This window comes from Podarcis melisellensis (assembly GCF_964234715.1).
Source record: "Podarcis melisellensis genome assembly, chromosome: 8".
In the NCBI taxonomy this organism is placed as follows: Eukaryota; Metazoa; Chordata; class Lepidosauria; order Squamata; family Lacertidae; genus Podarcis; species Podarcis melisellensis.
This window is the reverse complement of record NC_138540.1, coordinates 71,500,714-71,524,778: the sequence shown is the minus strand read 5'-3', so window position 1 is coordinate 71,524,778 and position 24,065 is coordinate 71,500,714. Positions and strand designations below refer to the sequence as shown.

General features: G+C 44.6%; 2 protein-coding genes across 4 annotated transcripts in view; both read left to right on the top strand.

Annotated features, from left to right (window-relative positions):
- The window catches only part of DYRK1B (dual specificity tyrosine phosphorylation regulated kinase 1B), a 32,753-nt gene extending 10,700 nt beyond the window's left edge, over window positions 1-22,053 (top strand). For 2 of the 3 annotated variants that reach the window (XM_081920623.1, XM_081920622.1), the window contains exons 2-11: window positions 15,422-15,567; window positions 16,238-16,357; window positions 16,603-16,791; window positions 17,562-17,709; window positions 18,158-18,444; window positions 18,747-18,893; window positions 19,244-19,384; window positions 20,308-20,611; window positions 20,816-20,922; window positions 21,056-22,053. In XM_081920623.1, the coding sequence (XP_081776749.1) occupies window positions 15,505-15,567; window positions 16,238-16,357; window positions 16,603-16,791; window positions 17,562-17,709; window positions 18,158-18,444; window positions 18,747-18,893; window positions 19,244-19,384; window positions 20,308-20,611; window positions 20,816-20,922; window positions 21,056-21,451 (1,902 nt within the window). In that variant the 5' untranslated portion in view covers window positions 15,422-15,504 and the 3' untranslated portion in view covers window positions 21,452-22,053. Of the gene's footprint in view, window positions 1-6,655; window positions 6,916-15,421; window positions 15,568-16,237; window positions 16,358-16,602; window positions 16,792-17,561; window positions 17,710-18,157; window positions 18,445-18,746; window positions 18,894-19,243; window positions 19,385-20,307; window positions 20,612-20,815; window positions 20,923-21,055 lie in introns of those variants that run through there. The other variant, XM_081920621.1, reaches the window with a different exon arrangement.
- Window positions 1-24,065, top strand: part of IL20RB (interleukin 20 receptor subunit beta) — a 139,900-nt gene that overhangs the window by 50,188 nt on the left and 65,647 nt on the right. The gene's annotated exons all lie outside the window — the stretch shown is intronic.

Genomic DNA, 24,065 nt, shown 5'->3' with positions numbered 1-24,065 from the left:
AAATATTAGCACCAGCACAAGCAATAGCATAGTCATAGATGTTAATCATTACCTGCCAGTGTGCTCCAATCATAGAGGTATAGGGTGGACATGAGACAGGACACAGGCCAGGGCTGCTTTGGTGGGTGCCCCTGCTGTAGCAACAGGACGCAGGAGCTTAAACAGAAATCAGCCAATGGGCAAACTAGAATTCTCCTACTGGAACTGTTTGTTCATGAGGGAGCCAGCTGGGGAACTTGGGTGAAGACATTTCCTTCTGTCTCCAGAGAGAAGAAATGGTGGCATCTTCTTTCCTCCTGAAGAGATATAACCTCTTCTCATCCCAGGAGTTGATTGCATAAGGAAAATAGAATATGCCACAAAAATGACTCTTTAAAAGTATAATTGGGAGAGCAGTGGTCTTCCACCAGGCTTTTTTGTCTTTCTCTGCAGCTGTGGGTCACTTGCATGAGACATTTTGAGGTCTTAGCTCTCCTGATCTGCTTCTGCAGTGCACCAAGAGTTAATGAAGGGGTCTGTCACATTGAAGGTCTAGAGAGCAAACAAGAGCTTTCAGGACTGATAGTATTTCAAGCTATGACCATTCTGACTGGGTGCCTGAAATATAGCATGTAACTGGGTATTCTTTATGCCTTCCTCATAAAGCTTCAAATTTCTAGTCAAGAGCCCAACAGTTCTACCTCTAATTGTGTTGTGATGCAGGACTTGCATCACAAAATGTTGTATGTAGAATGTTTCTCAGATACCACCAAGGCTTTTGCTGCAGCTTTTAAAACTATAGAACAAATGCCACCCCCCCAGAGATCCTGTCCTCCTAGAGCTTCCCTTGAAACCAGGCATTGAAGATATCCCCTCCATGGTTGAAGCCAGTGCATGTTTGTAGCTTGCAAACACTTTCCCCAGATCAAGTAAGGAAATTTAGCAAATACACTACTTCAGCATAGATATGGATAGCACACTTGTGCAAGTTGGTGAGGAAAACATAGTTTCTTCCCAAGCAGAACTTTGAAGGGCTCACCAGATCCTGAAGGCACCAGAACCTGAACAGATGGTCAGAAAAGTACAATAAAGTTGAGGTAAAGCTGAAAACGAGAAGTCTGTCTCTTTATTTACACCTCTCAAACTATTCTGACCTTCTATGCTGCAGTATAATGAATGGGAGAACAGTGCCTCAACAATTGGGGGAACATGGTTTTTGAGAATGCTTTGAAGCATTGAATAACTTTTGGTTTATTGGAGGCAAGTAAATTTATGCCAGCAGGGGACAGTGGAAACTTGACTTATATCAGGAGTTAATAGTAAGAACATATGAATTGAAGAAGAACCTGTTGGATCATAAGGAAGGTCCATCTGGTCCAGCTTCTTGTTCTCACAGCGATGAGCCAGATGACTGTGGGAAATCCACAAGCAGGACATGAGGGCAGTAGCCCTCTCTTTACTTATGATTCCAAGTAACTAGTATTCAGAGGCATACTGCCTCCAACAGTATATGTTATTTGAATACTGTGTACCTTACAGGTACTAGAATTCAAAAACTATTTTGACATGCTGCAGAGAATTCAGAGGAGAGGCAAGAACTAATTAGATGAGGAAAAGGTCAAGAGACTGGGGTGCATATTATAGGTGGGGAAAGTCACAGGACATTCTTCATCTTCAAACAGAAGATTTCCGAAAGGGGGCTCACTGTTTGCTTTCTTTCCTTAAGTTCTTAAGTTTGGGATGAAAAGCCCATTTTTTATGTTTAGCAGAGTGAATATCCCAAGTATAAGAGCAATTCATACTGAAATAATCTTCCTGAGGAATTTTTGGACCATCTTTATTGGAAGTTTATGAAAGGGTGGTGTGTGCACCAGCCTAAGATACTTGAGGTATAGGGCATCTTTCCAAAGCCAGGGGATCAAACTAGAGGTCTCAAGTTCGGATTCCAAGTCTGGATTCTGAGGTTTTGCTATTATGACCAGAACTGTGTTTGAACTGACCTCTTCCCCACCATGCACATTTGCCTAAGTTGAATTAATGGCATTGCTGAAAGTGCTCTGTGCACATTTTTTCTCTTTGATTCATGCACGACATCATTTCTCTGATAACAAAATATGAAGGTGTGTGCATGTTTATCAGCTATTGGTGAGTGCTGCTGTAAAAAAATCACTCTGCTTTTAAGGCCCCAGCCTATGCTCCTTAGAAAGAAAGGCCTTTCCCTGTGAACACATCCCATAGGAATGGTGTTGGGGCTGGACCGAAAGCAGGATAAAGCCAGCTTAATTAGGGACGGGGAATTAGGAAAAAGCATGTGATTCTAGGAAGAACTGATTTGACCTCCAGCTCTGCCTTTCTCCTCCTGTATTTTACAGGTTTTACTCAGTTTTGTCTCTTTTTAAGAAGTTACACCTGTCTCTGAGCTGCAGCATCATATTCTTCTGTATTCATTTTTGGTGGGCTTGTCTGCACCTACATACTTTTCAGTTGTTTCATCAACCCTGTTCACAACAGTATCTCCTTCAATATAAACCATCTTGATCAGAGATCTGATGGTATGATGGAGCCATTTCATGAAGTGGGGTCTGCTTTTGGAGCCAGAAAGTATTAACATGGATGCAAGATTGTGACTGAGAATTTTGCTTCCCCGGTGTTGTGGCCCAACAAGTTAGGATTCAGATGTTGGCCAGACACAGCTTCAACCACCTTATATATAAAGGATTATGCACATTCTTCCGATGTCATGTCACATAGAAGTCATTGAGCCTAGTTAGGTCAGCATAAAAGGCTGTGACTGTTACATGCCATGGAGACCATTTCTCTGTGAGTGCTTCATATAAAGTGTTTGGACAGCACTTCCAACAGACTGGCAGACATCAACACCTAGAACTGAATGAGTTGAATCTCTGCCTGACGGTTCATGAGCTGAGGAACGGCAAAGCTGTTTTGAGATACAAAGATACAATACCTGAGGTGCTCACTGCCCTGAATAGCCAGTTGCTGGATAATATTCAGTATGCTTTATTGCCTTTCTCCTGTGTAGAATGATCACTTAGTGCCCAGTATTCCTGGTCATAAACCCAGTCAACATCTCTGGGTTTTGTTCAACCATCGGACAGCTATTCTTTCTCCTGTTGGTCAAAGAACAGTTGATACTGGAACCTATTTGGTATTTTACACCAAATAATTTAAGCCTTGATACCTGTGAGTTGAATAGTACAGCTGTATGGAGGTGTATAAGGATGTCTAGTGCAGACATGAGAGATCAGTGTGGGGCAGAAGGAAAAAAATCCCTGTCTGTGGGGACTGGTGATTTAGATTGTGGCTATGGTTGCTGAAGAGTACAAGGTTTCTAGGATTTTTCAGGATTATTATGTTAAACATCATCTGCACTGTAGGCTTCCCAGGCACATCAGAATAAATGCTATAGTCAGTGTTATGAACAGTGCTTTTTTCTGGAGGGGACGCAGGGGGGTGCATACCCCTAAACATTTGGTTAATCTAAGTTTGGCCTCATTGAGAGGCAGTATTTCAATATGAGTAGGAAAATGAGAGTACCCCTAAACATTTTTTTTAAGAAAAAAAAGCACTGGTTATGAAGACCAGGAAGTTTAACCCTGAGAATTATTGCCCCATGACTGGTAGTTCTTATGACTCCTGTACAGTGCCCCTTTCTAAATGAAGAGTTGCTTGCTCAAGCTTCATAGCTACATATTACTACTAAGGGAAAGTAGCAGGGAATAGGAATGTATAAATTTCCATTTCTGTATTCCCACTGGCCAGCCTACTTTAGGATAAAAGTGGTTGATTTGGATTTCCCTTCTTCCTAGAAAAAAAGAATCATATTAGTTAACTAGTTTTGCTTTCTCAGGATTAGATCTGGGCAGTAGTCTTACCAGTGTGGCTTGGTTCCCATGAGGAAGTCTCCGTCTTATGTAGTCTTCTCTCCCTTTGCATGCTCTGATTCCCTCCATTTCACAACACAGTTTGATCACTATTTGCAATTCTAGCTTGGGAGAGCAAGCACAAATCATAGTTTACCAGTTTGTGTGTAACAGCAAAGTATGGCAAAAAGATGATGTTCAGGAGGTGCAAATTTGGAGTGAGTATGCGAGGTAGAAGCTTACTTGTATCTGAACCAGTCTTGTGTGAGCTAAGCTGAATACTGGCCAGACATGACCAAATGGGGGTTTGAGATAGAAGCAACAGTGGAAAGTAATCAAAATGCAAGGTCAATTTGCATAGAAAAGTAAAAAAGCTTGCAGAACAGAATACAATTGACTTGTGTTATTCAAACTGGCAGTTTCACTAGAAGTCTATGCTAGAATAAACCTACTATTTTAAATATTCAGACAATAATAAATTATTATTACCTGTTTTCTTTATTTTGTCTATTTTATTCTGATTTGCTTTAAATAGTTGACTTTTTTCAATGCTGGGCAATTAAATTCTTCAGTTCGGTGGGCTGGGATGCTCTGCTTGTAGTCCCACCAGGATTTGGAGACACATAGAAGGGCCTCCTCTGTGGCAGGAGAATCTCTGGTTCTGGAATGATTCCTCCTTAGAAGTGGGCCTGTCTTCAACATTACTGGATTTCAGATGCCAAGGGAAAACATTTAATGATTTGCTACCAAAAAACACAAAACAAATATTTTAGATATTGTGATTTAGACTGTAATTTTTTGCAAATCATAACATAGCTGCCTTGAATATGATTTAACTAGAGAAAGTGGGCAAACAAATAAATGATGTTAACAATATACAATATTCACAATTGTATATCTCCAATAATTCTGTACATTACAGTCATACATTTAAGTATATCAGTTAAGTATTCATTTTAAATTAACCATTCAAATTTAATTTTTACAACAATAAATAACTCCTTCCTAAGACTATTAATCCAGATCAAGTAAACTTCCTAAAAAATTACATTCTTTAAAAAAAATATCAAAATAGTTCATTTTGCAAGCTCCTTCTCTGTTTTCTCTTTGTTCCAATAAGTTAGCTTTGCCATTAATCATTTTTCCAACAGTTTTTTTACCAGTTGTTGAGGTTCTTCCTTTTCCAGGTCTGTGCAGTTAAGATTTTAGTTGCCATTAATAGATAGTGAATTAACTCTTTCTACTTTCAATCCAATATCCTTCAAAGATCAATTTAAAATGCTTTCATGTTTGCAATTAATTTTTTTTATTTATATATCTGTGGTTAAATCACAGAGCCTAGGACTTGCCACTCAGAAGGTCGCAGTTCAAATCCCCGTGACGGGGTGAGCTCCCGTTGCTCGGTCCCTCTTCTGCCAACCTAGCAGTCCGAAAGCACGTCAAAGTGCAAGTAGATAAATAGGTACCGCTCTGGTGGGAAGGTAAACAGCGTTTCCATGTGCTGCTTTGGTTCGCCATGCTGACCACATGACCCGGAAGCTGTACGCTGACTCTGTTGGCCAATAAAGCGAGATGAGCGCCACAACCCCAGAGTCGGCCACGACTGGACCTAATGGTCAGGGGTCCCTTTACCTTTACTGTATGGTGCTCTTATGTTTGAAATACATTGTCCAGAATCCTTCCCTGGGTGATTTATAAATTAATAAATGTATTTATGGCCCTCATTCCCAAGCCACACTCTATTCCAAAAAATGTATAAACTGTGTACCAGACCTGAGGTTCTTATGAACATTGTTGTTTGGGCTGAGTAATAAAATGTGTAGCAACTCTTAAAAGTTTTGGTGTGAAGAAATCCTCAAAATAGTACCTCCTGATATTGGATTCATATGCTCTGGCTGCCATCTTCTTGCATAACACTTCCACTTTTGCATGTGGTGGATGTGGATTTTCATGGTGATGGGAGCAGTGTGAGCTAAAATGAGCCAAAAGGATGATGGTTTGATGATGCTGGAATCAAAAGTTTGGTTATAGAAGTATCAGTGCAATGGACAATGGCTTGCTCTGATTTGAAAAGATACAAGAGTTTCAGTCAAAGATTGAATATTGCCTCATTTGGATTTTTAATGAGACTGATTGTTGGGGAAGCGGGAGATCCATTGTAAAATACTATATTTGCCTGTCAGAAAGCCTGATTGATACTTTAGTCCCACCCCCCAAAACAAACACACACCTCTCAGAGTGAATGTCTGAAACTATTATTGCAGTGGTGTTTGGCCAAGGTACTAGTTACCAGGAGAATGGGGTCTGGAAATTTATGCTAACATCACCTCCACCCTGCAAAAACCCTCACAAAATGATTACATGTTCATAAAGATTCTGAAACTGCATTTTTTATATTACTATTTTTTTCTACAAAAATAGTGATAACATGCGGTCAGTTTAGACTCCTGTCCCACACTCCTCTTGTCTCTAAGGATTTAGCAGAAACAGCTTGTTCAGTGACCATTCAGGTTTTTAGAAACCAGCACCAATGAGTTAATTCCTTTGGGAAAGTTCAAAGAGGCAAACAGTGGCCTGGAGGTAACATTTTAGAAAAGAGGAGTTTGGAATTGGCACGTTTCAGCCCCTCTCCTTAGTGGTTTCTCTGGCCTGCGTTTGGAAACCTTTTGTCAGCTGTTCCTCTGATCAGTTTCCACTTGGCCATGGCATGTAACCAGCTGTTTGCTTTGATCCAGCCAAGAGAGCATTCCACGCCCGCTGACCTTCCATAGCCCCTGCAATGACAGCTGTGTAGCACTGCTTTCTGCTTAGTGGCTTTAAGACTCTCGGGAGCACAACCTGGGCGATCAACAGCCAAAAAGTGGACTTCAGCGAACAGCTTTCCATGGTGTGGACTTGAGTAGATGGTGTGGTTAGATAGCTTTTCCCATGGTGATCCCCTCCAGCACTGAGACCCATCTCAATACCATGCTGCTGACATTGCAAACGCATTGGGCCCGACAGGAGCCTTCCTGCTTTCTGCCCTCAGCCTGCTACAACAGGAAAATGGTCACAGGTAGGGACCATGTGTGGCAAATGAGAAAATACTGATTATCTGATCGTATATGTCTTTGTTCTAAGCTATGAGACCAAGAGCAGCAACTGAGGGAGACTTGGCAACTGCATAAGGGAGAACTAGAAGGAAGCTGGAGGACTATTATGCACTGAGGAAAGTCTCTGTAGATGGGAGACGGAGGTTGTTGTCTCCTTTTGGTGTTTAATGGGCTTAGGTGAAATCTGAAAATACCCTGGGGAAGAAGGCCAAGAAATCTAGGGTTTGGGCTTGATTGGTTTTTTAAAAATATGTTGAATAGCTTTGCTTGGAACACAAGGTATGGTTTTTCTTCAGTGCTTCAAGAATGAGACTCTGGGAAGGAGTAGGTCTTCAGGACTACATGAGCTATGTGACTGAGTTAGGATAAGTTTTTAATTGTGAATACATACGCAAACACATATAAGGAGCATGCTTATAGCTACCACCTTTGCATGGATGTTTCATATGCAGTTTTGGCACCCTTTGAATCATTGTAGCTTGATGGTTGTAGAGCTCTATAGGGAACTAGCTGTTATCTTTGTGGATTAGGGTATTGCATGTTTTACTAAAAGGGAAGTGGAAATGTACAATCTGTGACCCTTTCTTTTATAAATGAAAATGCCTTAAAAGAGAAGCAGAGCCACAGGCAAAGAGCAAAATTATATCTCTTGGCTTTGAAACTTAAATGAAAAATCTAAGACCAAATCTTCATATATGTCAACCTGAGTCTGCATGTAGAAAATAGAATGCGCCCTGGACTCTGTGTTGGAATTTTTACTTTCACATATAGGCTCTTACCAGTGGTTTTAGGAACTCCAGATTTAATGTTGATAATAAATTATGCAAGTGTCTGTGTGAGATTTCATATGATTTTCAAGGAGTGTTGGGGGGGGGGGTTGGTCAAGTATTGGAGAAATGAAAGATGAGAGGGGATGGGGAATGGAGGACCAGTAGCTTTTGGCGGGTAAGAGAAGGGGGAATATGAGCCATGGGAGCTGAGCAAGGCAGAGCACAATTCTAGCGGGTTCATTAGGCACTGCCTGGATACTTCTAAGCTTTGCTCCTCAGCTATAACAGCTGAAAAAACTGATCTTAAGCTTTGGAAACTAAACTGCTCAGAATACGAAATTCCACACTATGCCTGACAAACTCAGGCATATTGGAATGGTACATAGCCCTCTTTATTAATAAAGACATCAATCCTGGGGAAATGGGGGTTGTCAAGCCTTTAGGCCCATGGGCACATTGGCATACTGAAGAAACTGTTGTGGGCACCACACACACCCTGCAACCTGTTCTATTGGCTACAATGGAAAGATTCTTTCAAGTCTGATATCAGTGGGCAGCGGGGGCGGACCCTGTGGACACTAGGAAAGGCAAGCACATGCGTGCCCACAAGCACCATATTAGGAACCCCTGATTTAAAGATAGATGTTGTAGCTCTTCATTGTGAGAAGAGGCTTAGGAGAAACCCTAGAGTCAGGCTGAGCTGCAAAGGAACTTCCACAACTTGCTTCTGAGTGAAAACTTGCAATGTCACATGCTTATTAAACCCCACATTGTTTTTATTTGTGCCAACCTCCGGTTGGGAAGTGGGTCTGTCTCTTTTTAGGCCCTTAGTTAAATAAATAAGGAATATGATGTCAGTAGCCTTGCACTTCTTTGCCAGAAATTGCACTCAACTAGTCTGTCCATAAAGGGCAGAAGCCCAGCTTTGAAACCCTTCCATTAATTAACTAGCTGTGTTAATAAGCATGCAGCTGCAGCCAGTTTGGTGTTAGAGGGGTGCTGTGTTGCCAGGAATTGGATCTAGTGGGACCTCAAGCAAGCACTCTTTCTGCCAAATCGGTACTGAGTTTTGTGCCTCCGTGTAGCAGACCTAGGAATAGAAACCATTAGCTCTCTCTGCCTGTGTGCTGCTGTACTTCATTCCAGCCACTCTAACATGTCCTTTCCACAGCTAAGAATAGTACCTAGTAGTTCTGATGGTTGCCGAGGCACCAGCAATAGTAATAAAATTGCATTTTATGTACAAACTGAGCTCTGTCTAGGGCGGCCAGCAATACCTATATTTCTAAAAGGGCAAATTTCCCCCTGGTGGAGAGCAGCCAGAAGCACAAGCAAGAGGAAAGCTATGTAACTCGAAACACAAACTTTGTAGGTGTTAAAGATACATATTTTTGAATGGTTCCACAGTGTTGTAGGGGTCATGCTTCAGACTCAGGTTTTCTTGGTGGTCTCCTATCTTGCTAGTGTGCTATGATGCGGAGAACCAGTGTGGTCCGGTGGCTGAAGTGCTAGGTTGGATGTGGGAGTCCCTGTTCAAAACCCCTGTCCAGCTATGGTTTCTACAGTGGACATATTACTATAGTCTGCCATCCTGCGTCACAGGATTTGGAAAAATATAAAAATGCAAGTTGTTTTGAGCTCATGTTGCTCTGGTAGGATATAAGTGAAGTAAACTGAAGTTGTCAATTGTTAGTCCCAATTAGGCCACTGCTACCTCACAGCCTAAATATTTGGCAGCATAGTCTGTAAGACCTGGGCTGGTTCTTCTAGCCTGACTCCTCTTCATCTTCATTCACTCTTTATAATATGTGCTATATGAATCTAGGTGCTAGCTCCAACTTCCATGGGTAAATTAAAACTGACTGCCTAGTAAAATGGAAATAGTGATAGTGATATGTCAGGTGGTTTTAAAAAGTGCTTAGACAAATTATCAATGCCTACTAGCCATGATGGAGATAGTATGACTTTACCAGTTGCTGGGGATCACAAGTAGGGCTGGGCGATATCTGGTTTTCAATATCACAATACATCATCAACTAAACATCACAATATCTTGATATATCACAATATATATTCACGGCAGCGGAGGGCTTTGTAGGCAGCCCCATGGCTGTGGAGGGCCTCTTCAAGCATCCCCACAGAGATGGAGGGCCTCGCTGCGCCTTTCCTTGGTGGCAGAGGGTGCGCTGTGCTTCCCTGGGGCGGCGAAGAGCTTTGCTTTTCCAATGGCGGTTAGGGCTTTTAAATGTAAGGAAGTAGTAGATTTAATAAAAATATTAAATAAACTTCCATATAATATATTTAATATATTTTCAACTAATTTAAGAATAGTTCATGTGATTTTCTAGTCAAGTTGCATCTGCTTCCCCACTCAGAGGTCTAAGTGGAATCTGTGCATGCACCGATCCCGGGGAGATTCATGCACAAGGTAGTTACAAACTGCTATCTGTATACAGTTAACTTGCAATTTGTCCACATTTAACTTGTACACATTCAGATGTAGAAAATTAAAAAGGGGGTGGAAAGAGGGCAATTGTCTGGGGGGAAAGGCTTTTGCAATCCCACCCACCGTTGAACCCAATGTGCTTTGACTATACACTATTTTGGCTTTACATGCCATCCCTGAAACGTAACCCCTGCATTAGCTGAGCGTTGCCTGTATTGCTTTGAGTTGTTAGGTAAAATCAGTGAATAACAGCATATAATACTGTAAAGGTACAACTTCATTGACGCCTTGCCAGTAGAAGTAGAATATAAATATAAATAATAACATTAGCAACATGACTAATTGCCCGCTGCATGTGGTGACTACATGCTGCATTAATGTGTGAACCAGCCCCTATGTTTTGACTGCTGAGTAATGCAACATATGATTTGCTTGCGGTGCTTGAGGATGTTTACATAAAGAAATTGTAAGGCCGCAGTGTAATTGTTTAGCAATAAATTATATTATTATATTAAATAATTTTATTAATTATATGCCACCCATTTGACTGGGTTGCCGCAGCAACTCTGTGCGGCTCCCAATAAAATATTAAAAACACAATGCACAAGTGAAAAATATGGTGAAAGGTTGAGTATTTGTGGAGGGAGGGCCTATATATGGTACTGGTCCTTAATATGTGTAATGGGTCTTTGTGGAAGAATAGACTGTGCTTTGGTGAGCTGAAGACAATAGTGTCCCTAAATACAGTGCTTGGCTTTTCTCTCATTTAGGTGAATTACAGCCATGTAGAGCACATGCTTTGCATGAATAGGGTTCTGAGTTCAAATCCTGCTCGGGAAAACTGTGACATACAGATCTTATGCACATCCACCCTTCTCTCTCTCTCTCTCTCTCTCTCTCTCTCTTTCTCTCTCTCTCTCCCTCTCTCTCTCTCTCTCTCTTAAACACATATTTCAACTACAGTGGTACCTCGGGTTAAGTACTTAATTCGTTCCGGAAGTCCGTTCTTAACCTGAAACTGTTATTAACCTGAAGCACCATCACTTTAGCTAATGGGGCCTCCTGCTGCCACCGCACCGCCAGAGCACAATTTCTGTTCTCATCCTGAAGCAAAGTTCTTAACCTGAGGTACTATTTCTGGGTTAGCGGAGTCTGTAACCTGAAGCGTATGTAACCTGAAGTGTATGTAACCCGAGGTACCACTGTATACACAACCACACATACATCTCTCCCTTTCTTTGCCCAAGTGCATCTCTCCATCTGTTTGACAGACCACATAAACACAGAGACTATACATTCACACACACACTTCTTTCTCCCATAATCACAGCACATACAGCTGTCTCACACATACTCCCCTCACATATGCCTCTGTCTCTGCGGCTCCTCAGTGCAGGATCGTCAAGCCCAAGACGCTCGGTGGTTTAGACCACAGCGCCACCCACATCTCCGTGCATCTCTACCTCTCTCACAGACCACCATTTGTTCATACCTCCTCTCTTCCTCCCTCTCACACACATACAGTGGTACCTCGGGTTATATACGCTTCAGCTTACAGACGCTTCAGGTTACAGACTCTGCTTACCCAGAAATAGTACCTCAGGTTAAGAACTTTGCTTCAGGATGTGAACAGAAATTGTGCTCTGCGGTGTGGCGGCAGCAGGAGGCCCCATTAGCTAAAGTGGTGCTTCAGGTTAAGAACAGTTTCAGGTTAAGAATGGACCTCCGGAATGAATTAAGTACTTAACCCGAGGTACCACTGTACATCTTTCCCTCTTTCTCTGCCCAAGGGAACATCTGTCAGTCAAGCATCCATATATAACCTTTTCATGGGGTGAAGCAAGTGCCTGCCGCCAGCTCTACATCACTGGCAGGCAACAAACCAAACATGATGGGATTCTCAGGGAACAGGAAAATGATTCCTGCCACCACCAAAAAACCACAAATATAATGCAAGAGGACTTGCCCTTCCAGCTCCAGCAACTGCTCTACACTGTTCTGCCATCCCCTCTTCCCGCAAAATCCAAAAAATATTGAGGGTCTGCAACCTTGGGCCTGGGGACTCCAGAAAAAGCCTTCATGGGTGCTGGGTTGACAGTACCCCAGAGTAGACAGTACTGAACTGGAAGATTCAATGATCTGGGATAGCTCAGTTGGTAGAGCATGAGACTCTTAATCTCAGGGTTGTGGGTTTGAGCCCCACGTTGGGCAAAATATTCCTGCATTGCAGGTGGTTGGACTAAATGATTCCCATGGTCCCTTCCAACTCTACGATTAGATTCTGTTCTGTGGGTCTAGATTCGTTCAGGGGGAATTCAAGAGCTGCATTTAGATGAGGCCTAAATTGTTCCCTGCTCTAGGCACTGAGTTCTGCCTTTCTCAAATGTGCTCCAATTTTTTCCCCTTGCTCCATGGAATTCCGTGGAAGCCACTGAGAATAAAGTTCTGACATCTTAGATTGTAAAATCTATACTCGTGAAATGTGTGTCCGGAAGGGCAAGGTGTGTGCACATGGAAGGAGGGTCTGTGTTGCAGTGGCCCCTCAGGCTCTGTTAATGTGTGGCTCTGGGAATTGGCTTTTTAATTATGTAGGTGGTTTGTTCTTTGTAATAGAATTGGCTTGGAAGAAATAAGGAAATAGAAAAAGAAAAATACAATTGAATAAAAATTAAAAATAAATACTGGAGAGAGGGGGGGTACATATCTGGGTTGTTGCATTCACAATCCCTCAGAGTAATTTAACTGTTTTTATTACATAAGTAAATAATATTAGAAGTGCTTTTTAAAAAGAATAGTAGTCTTGGCTATTATTGAATTCTTAGCAAGGGTATGTGTGTTCTGGGATAGCAGAGAACATGACTCTGGCTGCAAAATTCAACACTGTGAGAACGTCAGATTTTGTTTTGTTTTTAAAGCAAGAGTAGACCTTATAGGTTCTCACATCATATAATTTTTATTTTATTTGTTTGTTGTAAGCAAACAGTATACACCATCATGTTTATGTAGTAATATTAGAACTTCAGTTAGCAGATCATTTTTCGTGGAGGTTCACTTTGATAAGAAAGTTGTCTGTGGTAGGCCATCCCTTAAAAGTGGTTTGCTGGGAAGCTTCTGTTCCTACTGTTGCTTTTCATCCAGATCCCTCTCTTGGCTTTGGGACTAAAAATTAGTAGGGGAAACATAACATACCTCAAAGGGGACCACATCAATTGATCCAAGTTGTAAAAAATACCGTATTTGCCTGAATATAAGCTGCACCTTTAAAATTGGAGGGGGAAGGAAGAAAAAATACTTGAATATAACCCGCTCCATTCCTCACTGCTCCTGGCTGCATGGGGGGTGGGGGAGCCGTACTGCGTTGCTGGTGGCCTTTCCCCTACCTCGCTGTCTCCCATCCCGGCCTTGGGAGAGAGGATGGGGGACTACGCGCGGGGCAGGCGCCACTTTGCTGCGCTCCTGGCTGCATACCATAAGGTCATAAATATAAGCTGCACTTTAACTTTTCATGGTCGGAATTTGGGGAAGAAGTGACGCTTATATTCAGGCTAATACAGTAATATAAATTTTAATGTAAAGAATGTATTCTAATAGATATATGGGTGTGTATATCAGGGCAGAAGTGTCTGCAAAATGGAAATGTATGTCCTGGGCACCAGTAGCATAAAAGACGGTTTTGTATCTTTTGATTATTTGTTTGTTTGTTTAGGGTATTTATAAACCATCCTTCACCAGATGGTCCCATGGTAGTAAATACCATATATATTAAAATGATAATTAACAGTATTTCAAAACTAAAACAGATAATAAAACAGACATTTAAAAAACAGACATTAAAAAAAATACATGGCAACAGTAACTGAATTAAACTGAATTATTCCAAAAGGGGGTATAAATCTGTTTAGTAACCTGCAGTAAGAAAAGTTGACATGTTCATAGCATCACCTATGGAGAATTGCTGTTTTGGGGGGGGGGGAGAAGCAAACTATAGATAGAAATCATGTTAGAAACAGCACAGATATTGACTCCCAGTGGGTGCTGAGGGAATCCCTCTCTTTAACTACATTTCAAAAGAGAGACCTGTAACTTTGAGGTGTGGCTGCATAATAAGATACAGTATACTGACCACATTTTGCCCAGCTTTCCTTCAGTTCTGACAATCCCTATGGTTTTGCTAGAGCCTCTGACCGTGTCTGACATGCCAACACCTCTGCCTGTTTTTCTGTAGTTACCTCTCCTCTGCACAGTTCAAGCTGTAGCCTCTCCTCTTGGCTCTTTCCCTTCCCAAAATGCCATTAATGGTAAAGGTGCACATGCACTCAGGTAAGCATCCTTGATTACAAAACATGGAACACAATACCTAGACCTTAAAACATTCAGGAATACATTTCATGATTCTGCCCTTCCTCCCATAGACTCAGGGTTATATACATGGTCCTGCTTCTCCCATTTTATTTTGTTAATATCCCTGGAGATAAGACCGCTAAAAAGAGCTGGAGTGCACCCAGTGAGCTTCAAGGCTGGAGAGTGTTTTGAACCCAGGTCCAAGTACAACACCCTAGCCACACTATGCCATACTAAGGGAACAGTTGAATCTAGGAGTCATTCATATGTGCCTTCTCCTTTCCTATTTGCATAGTCTTGATCCCAGTGCTAACAGTTGATGGCTTCCTTATGCTCTTCTCTCAGCTTTCATTCACTTAAAGCTGCTATGCAGTCAGTCTGGGAAAGATAACAAGAGGCCTGCCATCCCCCACCCCACCCCCAAGCTGTGGTAGCTTGAGGTTGCAGAATTTAGTGGACCCTTGCTTAGTATAATGAAGGTATAATGTAATTAAAACAAATAAAGAAGGCTGGGAAATGCTTATATTAAGCGCCAGCCCTTATGCCTGAACTCTGTTTTGTGGTTTTCGGTGTTGCAAATATAAATTTGCTTAATAATACCATGAAATGCAAACACCTTTTAGACTGTCTTTTCTAATACATTTGTGTCACTGTTTCAGTTCACTGGGTGAAGCTCTCTATCCTGGGTTGTTTCAGGAAATTGGATCTACTGCCCCCCTCCCATTAAAAAGCTAAGAATAGAACCTAGGTTCTTGGCCATATCCTCACCCCTACTGTAATCAAGATACCTGACTCTCTTCTTAAATTGGAATGCGTTTTGTGGTGAAAGCAGGGAGCTATTTCTGGGAAGTGCAGGCATGTGTGGTGATTAAAAAAAAAAAATCCTCACCAAACTATTTTTGTGCCCTCTAGGTGGCAGCAGCACTCCACAATGCCAGCTGCCGCCCTGCAGCCAGGTTGCCTCTCTGGGCCGCTCTCTTCCTACTGAGACAATCATGTCGAGCCAGCACAGCCATGCTCCCTTCTCCAGCATCCAGCCCATGGCTGAGCATCAGCAGGTAATTTACTGGAAATTCAGCCTTTTCGGGGGCTCCCCCTGAATCACTTGTCTCCTCTTCAGACTGTATGCTTGTAAATACACACAGCAGCTCAGCCTGGCTCAGCTCCTTTCCCACTCTTCAACCTGTGGTCATTCCAAGTAAAATCTACATGAGGCTGATACAGGTGTGAATCTCTGTGTTTATTTAGCTCACATCATAGAGACAATGGCTATTAGGTTTGAGGCTCTAAGTTCAGTCTCTAGTCAAGGCATGCAGAGGGGAGTCATTGTGGGATGAAGCAAACCCCTGATGCAATTGCTACTGGAATCAGCCATGATGTGTGGTGAGAGCCAATTAACCTGGGCCCAAGCAGTCATCCTCACCTGGGCTGATAGCAACCTCTTTCCTACACCGTGGGGGAAATTAGATGTGGGCTGCAGACTGAATCTACTAAGTTTAAAAGGTTAGTAATCTCAGCATGACCCCTTCACTCACTCACTCTCTCTGTCTCCTGCAATCCTTCCACCTCCAAGTACATAAAACAGGGTTTTTAGTGGAATAGAATGAAACCCTTGTCAATCGCTGCTTCCTGCTGGCGGCTGGAACACATGCTATTAGCCCCATCATGGAACTATTTCAAGCCCATGACCTTTAGGGACTTATCCCCCCCCCCCTTTTTCTCCGACAGATCATGCCAGACTTGGCCATCCTGCAGAGAAGAATCCCGCTCACTTTTCGGGACTCTGCCACAGCCCCACTGCGCAAGCTATCTGTCGACCTTATCAAAACTTACAAACATATCAATGAGGTAAGAGGACCTTCTCTGTGGTGACAGCTTTGACCAGTTCCTTAAAGCATTGGGAATAGTGATGATTTAAACTTCTTTGCACTTCTTGTTCCTTCTGTGGCATGTTGATGGCACCATTCCTTAGCTCTTCTGCCCTGCCAGAGAGTTTAGTTTGCTTCCCCGGGCTGCTATGGGGAGGTGTAATTCCTCATCTTAAAAGAAAGGTTCCTTGTATTCTGTGCACTGACCCTGCGTTTTGCTGCCAGGTCTATTATGCTAAGAAGAAACGCCGAGCCCTGCAGGTGGCACCCGAGGACACAAGCACCAAAAAGGAACGGAAAGTGCACAACGAGGGCTACGATGACGACAACTATGATTACATTGTTCGCAACGGGGAGCGCTGGCTGGAACGCTATGAAATAGACTCGCTCATTGGCAAGGGATCCTTCGGACAGGTCAGAGGACAACCAGGAGAGAGACTTCTTCTGTATCCACATCTGTAACTACATAGCAAGTTGCAGCCTGTGCTCTGGTGATCATTGGTCAGAACACTGCTCTAGGTTCTCCTTCCCCAGCAAATGTGCCTTTGGCAAGATCAAATGGAGCATGCCCCACAGTCACAGGAACATACAGCCTGTAGTCTTGCCAAAGGGAAAAGGTTGTAGTTCATTGGTAGAGCAGAAGCTTAGTTTGCAGAAGGCCTCAGGTTCAGTCTCTAGCATATCCAGGCAGGGCTGGAAAAGATACCTTACTGAAACCTTGGAGAGCCTCTGCTAGTCAGTACAGACAAGAGATAACCAACGTGGTATCTTCCAGGTGTTACAGCTCCCATCATCCATGACCACTGGCAGCACTGGCTGGGACTACAATGAGAGTCCAACAACATCTGGACATCATCACCTTGGTTGTCCTTGATATAGAAAGTAAAAGCCAGATGGCCCATTAGTGTTGTTTGGTATAAGGCAGCTTGTTGGGTTCTGACCTGATTTTAAGTAACTGGGGTTGACGTTTCATTGCCATCCTAAGCAAAGTTTTGCGCATGTACATCACCCTGGCCTCTTTCTGAGGAAGAGCAATAAATAAATAAGAGGACCACTATGTGCGTGGACGCTTGAATGTTCCCCCTGCCCAGCGGTACTTTTGATTTGGTGGTTCTCCCCAAAGTCATTACTTCTTGGCACCACTGTGATAACATTATACTGATGTGTCTTTTTCTCCCTGCTAGGTGGTGAAGGCCTATGACCAACAGGCTCAGGAGTGGGTGGCCATAAAGATAATCAAGAACAAGAAGGCATTTTTGAGCCAGGCTCAGATTGAATTGCGATTGCTGGAACTGATGAACCAGCATGACACAGAGATGAAATACTACATTGGTGAGAGTTTGCAGAGATATGTTTTTGGAATTAGTTGAGAAGTGTGAGTGGGTCACCGAGAGCACTACTGGTGAGATGCACATCAAATGAAGTCTCCAGTGCTTCATTTAGATTGGTGGCAACTTGTGGAAGGCTCTGCATAAGTGAGTGATTGATTAAAGGAATGTCTGGATAGTGTTTGAGAGACTGGTTAGGGCATGAGTTGAAGTCGGTGGGGGTTCAGGTCATTGGGAGAGATTGGTTCATCATTTTGCTTGCAGATGTGGTGCACTCAGTGATCTGTGGTCCAAGACTGTGGGAAATGTTCATGTGGGATGCCTGGAGGTCATAATTATATGTCAGTGAGGTTCACAAGTGCTGGCTGCAGGGTGTTGTCAAAGCATCAATGGGGAGCTGCAGTATTCTAGCAATGCCTCCACCACACTTTCTCTCTCCACCCCACCCTCAGTGCACTTGAAGCGGCATTTCATGTTCCGGAGCCATTTGTGCCTGGTGTTTGAGTTGCTGTCCTACAACCTCTACGACTTGCTCCGTAACACCAACTTCCGTGGCGTCTCTCTGAACCTCACACGCAAGTTTGCCCAGCAGCTGTGCACTGCATTACTCTTCCTGGCAACACCTGAGCTCAGCATCATCCACTGTGACCTTAAGCCTGAGAACATCCTGCTCTGCAACCCCAAGCGCAGTGCCATCAAGATTGTGGACTTTGGCAGCTCCTGCCAGCTGGGCCAGCGGGTGAGTGACCCCTTGGTGTGACCTCTCCAACTGCAGCCCCTCTCCCAGTGCCTGACCTGAGACCCTCCTAGTGGTCAACATCAGAAGTTTGTAATTGTCAGCTTGAACAGCTTCCCTCGTTTTCTTAGGACTTCTTCAGCTTGCTCTTGGCTGGATGAGGGCCTTAGAAGGCACTGGACCACCTTATTTGTCTTGGCCAACATTTGAAGCAAAGGGACTGAAAGAAGACAGACCCACCTGTTGTGACCTTCCAGTCCCCAGAGTGCAGCAGCTGATCCTATCTTTCCTTTTCTTCCCTGCAGATCTACCAGTATATCCAGAGCCGATTTTACCGCTCACCTGAAGTGCTGCTGGGCATGCCTTATGACCTGGCAATTGACATGTGGTCCTTAGGTTGCATCCTGGTGGAGATGCACACAGGAGAGCCCCTCTTCAGTGGCGCCAATGAGGTAGGTGGAAAGAGGACGAGCCAGGGGAGGGGAGGGGAGATTAGCCCCTGGCTATTATGCTCCAAAGGACTTGGTGTAGCAGCTAGCTTTTAGCAAGGGCAGCTGTTGAACTTGCTGGGCAGAACCACCTAATCGAGACAAAGAATGCAGCAGCAACTTGGCTTGGCTTGGCTGGCAGGAGGAGTTGAAGTGTGTGGAGCTGCATGAATAGGTCCTTGGTTCAAGGAGACAAATGAATGGATTTAGAAGGCCCTCAAAGAAACAAGGAGTGAGTTTGGAAAGCCAGGAAGAGCCATGTGGGGCTGGGAACTATCACCTTGTGTTCCTGATTCTGTGCCTTTCCCTTGCAGGCCGATCAGATGAGCCGGATTGTGGAGGTGTTGGGGCTGCCACCCCCTCACATGTTGGAGCAGGCTCCCAAAGCTCGGAAGTACTTTGAAAAGCTGCCTGAGGGGGGCTGGGTCCTCCGGCGGGGCAAAGATGGCAGGAAGGTAATGCTTAGCACAGCTGTCCTATCTTCAGCCCTTTCCTCCTCTGCATTCCCTTTAAAATGAGCCTGAGACAACAGTTGTTTTTAAGATTATCTGCACAGCACAAGATTTTGAATTGTCAGTTTTGCTATTCACATTTTGTGTTTTAGCAGGGGGTGGGACCTGTTGTGGTGTGCCACAAAATGTTTCCAATGACATTTGAACTGTATATTGTTCTGGGACTTTGGTTTTGTATCCATCATTTTCGGTTACTTCTATGGCAAGGAGGTAGAAAATAATTTGTATTGACTAGTCAACCTAAAGGCACAGGCTCTGCCCTCAGACTTCCAGGCTAAGAGACTAGAAACCTCAAGGGAAGAGGGGGAATTATTTTGAGAATGCAGGTGGGAAGACATGAGTTTTTAATACGCCTTGGAACAAGCAGATGAGTTCTCTGTGAGCGCAGAAGCAGGCTCCCCCCCAGTTGTTACCCTTGTTTTCATGGGTGATTTGAAATAGATGGGGCAAGTATGTTGCAAGTGTGTTAAGATAACTATCCTTTAACATGAATGGTGCATGTGACAGAAACGCATGGCACTCCTGGGCAGGAATAAGAAGCCCTGTGGTCCTTGCTTTTTGCAGAGAGTTAAGTCAACTCCTTTCTCCAATCTTTAGTAAATATTGACAGTGATTTTTTTCTAATTAAACGCATCAATTTCACAATCAACAAGGAGTTCCTTAGGTTTAGGAACATAAAATAGCCTTGTCCTGTGTTGTGATAAAATGAATTCTTTTCTACTTTCCAAATACAAACTTGGCATGACTGATGATGTTTCTGCCTTTACTGAGTACAGTAGCACAACACCCCACCTGGCTGATACAGACCGTTCTCTATCTTGCTGTAACTTGTCTGCCTAACTATACCGTTCCTTGGTGTCTTTCAGGACTACAAGGTTCCAGGGACACGGCGGCTGCACGAAGTGCTGGGGGTGGAGAGTGGAGGCCCTGGCGGGCGCCGTTCAGGGGAGCAGGGCCATTCGCCTTCGGACTACCTGAAGTTCAAGGATTTGGTGCTGCGCATGCTGGACTATGAACCCCGTAGCCGCATCACCCCCTTCTATGCCCTGCAGCACAACTTCTTCAAGAAAACAGCCGACGAGGGCACCAACACAAGCGCCAGCACCTCACCCAGCCTGGGCACGGAGCACAGCCACTCCACCAGCACCACCAGTTCTGTGTCTAGTTCTGGTACGTCCATCTCTCCCTCCGCCTCCTTTCCGCTGCCAGCTCTATCCTCAGTCATCTCCATTGCGTGATCTGATACTCTTCCACCTCTCCCCATAGGAGGGTGTCGGTCTAGCTGTTCCTAGCATCTCCTGCTCTGTGCCTAAATGTTACCTTGGCCCCTGTTCTGCTCCTCTGACGCTGTGTATGTTTTTCCTTTCCTATCAGGCGGCTCCAGTGGTTCTTCCAACGACAACCGCGGTTACCGTTACAGCAATCGTTACTACGGCAGCATGGGCACCGTGCATGCAGACTGCGAGATGCAGAGTCCTCAAGTACGTTGCCTGTCAGGCTCTGGCCTGTTTGGCTCCCCGTGCCCTTTCTGTCGCCCCAGTCCTTAACATGCTCAACCCCTCCATTTCCATCTTTAACTGACCGTTTCCCTCTTTTTTATTGTTGTGGTTGCAGGCGCCCCCTCAGCAGCAGATGCGTCTCTGGGCCAGCGGCGACAACGAGAGTATTCCTCACATCTTACCTCACAAGCCCACGCCCAGCCAGGCCATGCCATGTTTCCCCCCGAGCGGGCACCCTCCGTACCAGCGCCCTCCACTCCCACTCTCTCCCCCGCTTCCCGAGGCCATGGAGGTTTCTCTGGGCCCTCGCCATCTGGACTGCAACCCCCCCGGGCTGGGCTCTTCCTCCTTGCACTTGGGCACCTCGGCCTTCCGGACTAGGACTGCTGGCGGCTCGCGCCCTGAGGGACTTGGCCTCAACTATCCTCTCCGCGGGCGTGGGCACCGAGACACTGACGAGACTGCACTGATGGGTGTCTGCGTGCCCCAGGGCACGGCTGCCAGCTCCTGATGATGGACTGGCCCGGCAGGCTAGGAGCCAGTGCCCAGCGAGAGCACTCCCTTGTTGCACCAGAGCCTGGACGGGCCAGGACTGACTGTAGGGCAGGGAACCAGTGCCCAGAGAGCACTTCTCCATAGGTGAGAGTCTGAGTGGGCCAGGACTTGAGGTGGGATGGGTCAGGTTGCCTGGCTGTGGCCAGTCTAGAGACCAGGTCCTGTTGCTACCTAGGACCTTGCTGCAACTGGTAAGCATTGTTGGGGGGGGGAGGGGAGGGGGGAGGGGGGAATAGGACAGGGGGAAGCATGTGGAGCCAGCATCCTACCGCCCTTGCAGCCTGGATGCCGCCTTCCCCCTTTTGGTCAGTGCTTTCTCTGACTTGTGTGGTCTTTCCTGGCCACAGCCCCTCTTGAATCATTCAGCGGCATGTGGCCTGCCAGCCATTCCCTTCCTTGGTGCAAGAGATTTCAACATTCTGTGCTTGGATGGACAGTCAGACTTCTGTGCACTGCGTGGACTGATGGGCTTGGTGGCCTATGTGGTCCCATGGGAATTGCTGCTAAAAAAATTTTCCCCTGCTTGGAAATAAAGGGTTGCCCCAACCAGCGAATGTTTATGCTGACTCGTGTGCAGCCATCTTGGACCTGCCTCTTGTTGTGTGTACATGATGGAAGGTGGGGTGGGGGGAGTGCTTAGATTAGATCTGTGTTCTGGCATCATTGAAGTATACTAATGCAAGGCACAATTAGGAAAGGTGGCAAAGGAGGGAGAGGGGTGCTGAGCTGGGTTGTGAACTTGTACCTCTGCCTTACTTGAGCTCATGCACCTGCACAGGATTCGGTTGTCTGAGCTCAGGCTATTTCCTTAAGATTCTTTTCTTTTTTTCGCGAGTAGGAAATTTGGAAGCTTAGCAGAGAAAGAGGGATGCAACCAATATTATTTTTCCTAATCACAGGGAGTTGGCCCGTAACACACCCACACCATAAAATGCTGCTGTAGTATAAATAGCAAGTGTGCTGTTAGATTGGCAAGAAATTGAAGCAACCAGGCCAGAGGTGACCCAAGGAGCCTGTTTCCCTATTCCAGTGGCTTCTTGTTGCTCACTAGGCACTTTGTTCTGCTGTGCTGCACAGGCAGGTAGATCAGGGCTTGTACCTGACCAGACTTGGAGGTGCTTGTGTTAGCACTGTCCTTTTCCAGTTTTGGCAGGCTGCTGTCCTTTTCAGCTGGATGAGATTCGGCTGGGCCTTACACATGAAGGGGCCCTCTCAGAAAAAGAGCATTTCAGTCACAGAGCATTTCATTGTAATTACCATACAGTCAACACAAGGGCAAGCGTAATCTTGCTGCTTTGGGCTTTTGAACAAGATGTTAGTTTTGTCCATTGTTCTCTGAAAGCAGGGCACATGGTTCCAGACTCAGCTGCTACTGGCAAAATGTGATGCTACAATGGAAGTGCAGAGTGGTTGGATGTAGCCTGTGTCAGTTTTTTAGACCAGGAATTTGTTCCAGGGATATGTGCTATGTCCTTAGCAGTCCTAGTACACTCAGGCCCATGTCTACAGTATCATGGCATTAGATATTGGGGTTCAGCATCCTAAAAATCTCAGCCTTTTGTTATGTTTCTTGGTTGTAAAGATGGGTTTGAAAGGCGTGGGGGCAATTCCAAGTTCTGAAACCAGAAGATGACTTGGATAGGCCTTCCGATGGCCTGGTGTTCAAATTCTCTGATGCACTCCATGCCCTCTACCTTCTGCCCCAAGAAGCAGTTGTTTGGAACACAGCATGTTTGCATAATTTATGCAGATTATGCAGTGCAGGCTTTTTTGTTATTTAGAACAAAATGTGCACAGTTTTGCGCCCAATGCTACCAACTGAAAGAAAGGAGGCCGGTTGAGAGGCTTGGGCCCAGCTAGGCTAGGCAGCGTGGGCTGTAGAAGAGCTAATGAAGAAAGATGGCTGCGCGCATGAGCAAACTCCACTGCAGATGGGAAATCAAATTAGACATTTGGTGGTGCTTGTGGAAAGAAGAACTTGCTGCTTGAACACAAAGTAACCTCAACCAAGGCCATCCAATAGCTCGTAAGTACCACAAAGTTGAAGTTCTGCAGGTTTTGGGTGCTGGTCCTAGCCTTTATTCTGAGTAGAATAAATGAGTCTGTTACACTTGAACAAACAAGCTCTTGTAGACAGTTGTTCAACTTGGGAATGTATTCCATTAATTATCTGCTCCCACTTAAATCATAAATGCTTAAAAGTGATCATCAGAGGGTTCTGTATTCTTAGCTTCCTGCCAGACCAGCTGCCTCTTTACCCCTACCCTGCCCACACTACACACTGCCATTCATGCCTTTTAAGAGTGAATTCACAGTTAAAATGAAGGCAGATAGCTTTATCACCTGAAACTTGTCTCCTTTACGAAGTACATGCCCAAACTGGAAAGAATAACTGAGCCTACTACAAAAAGTAGTGGCTGTTGTTCTTTCTGCTGTCACACCTGGGTTCTGTACCTCCAAGGAGCCTTGCTCGGGAAAGGTTTCAAGCTAGGCTAGAGTTCTGGTAGTAGTGCGCATCAAGGTCATGCTCTCGTGTTGTTCAGTTCTCTACTGACTTGTCACATTGGTTT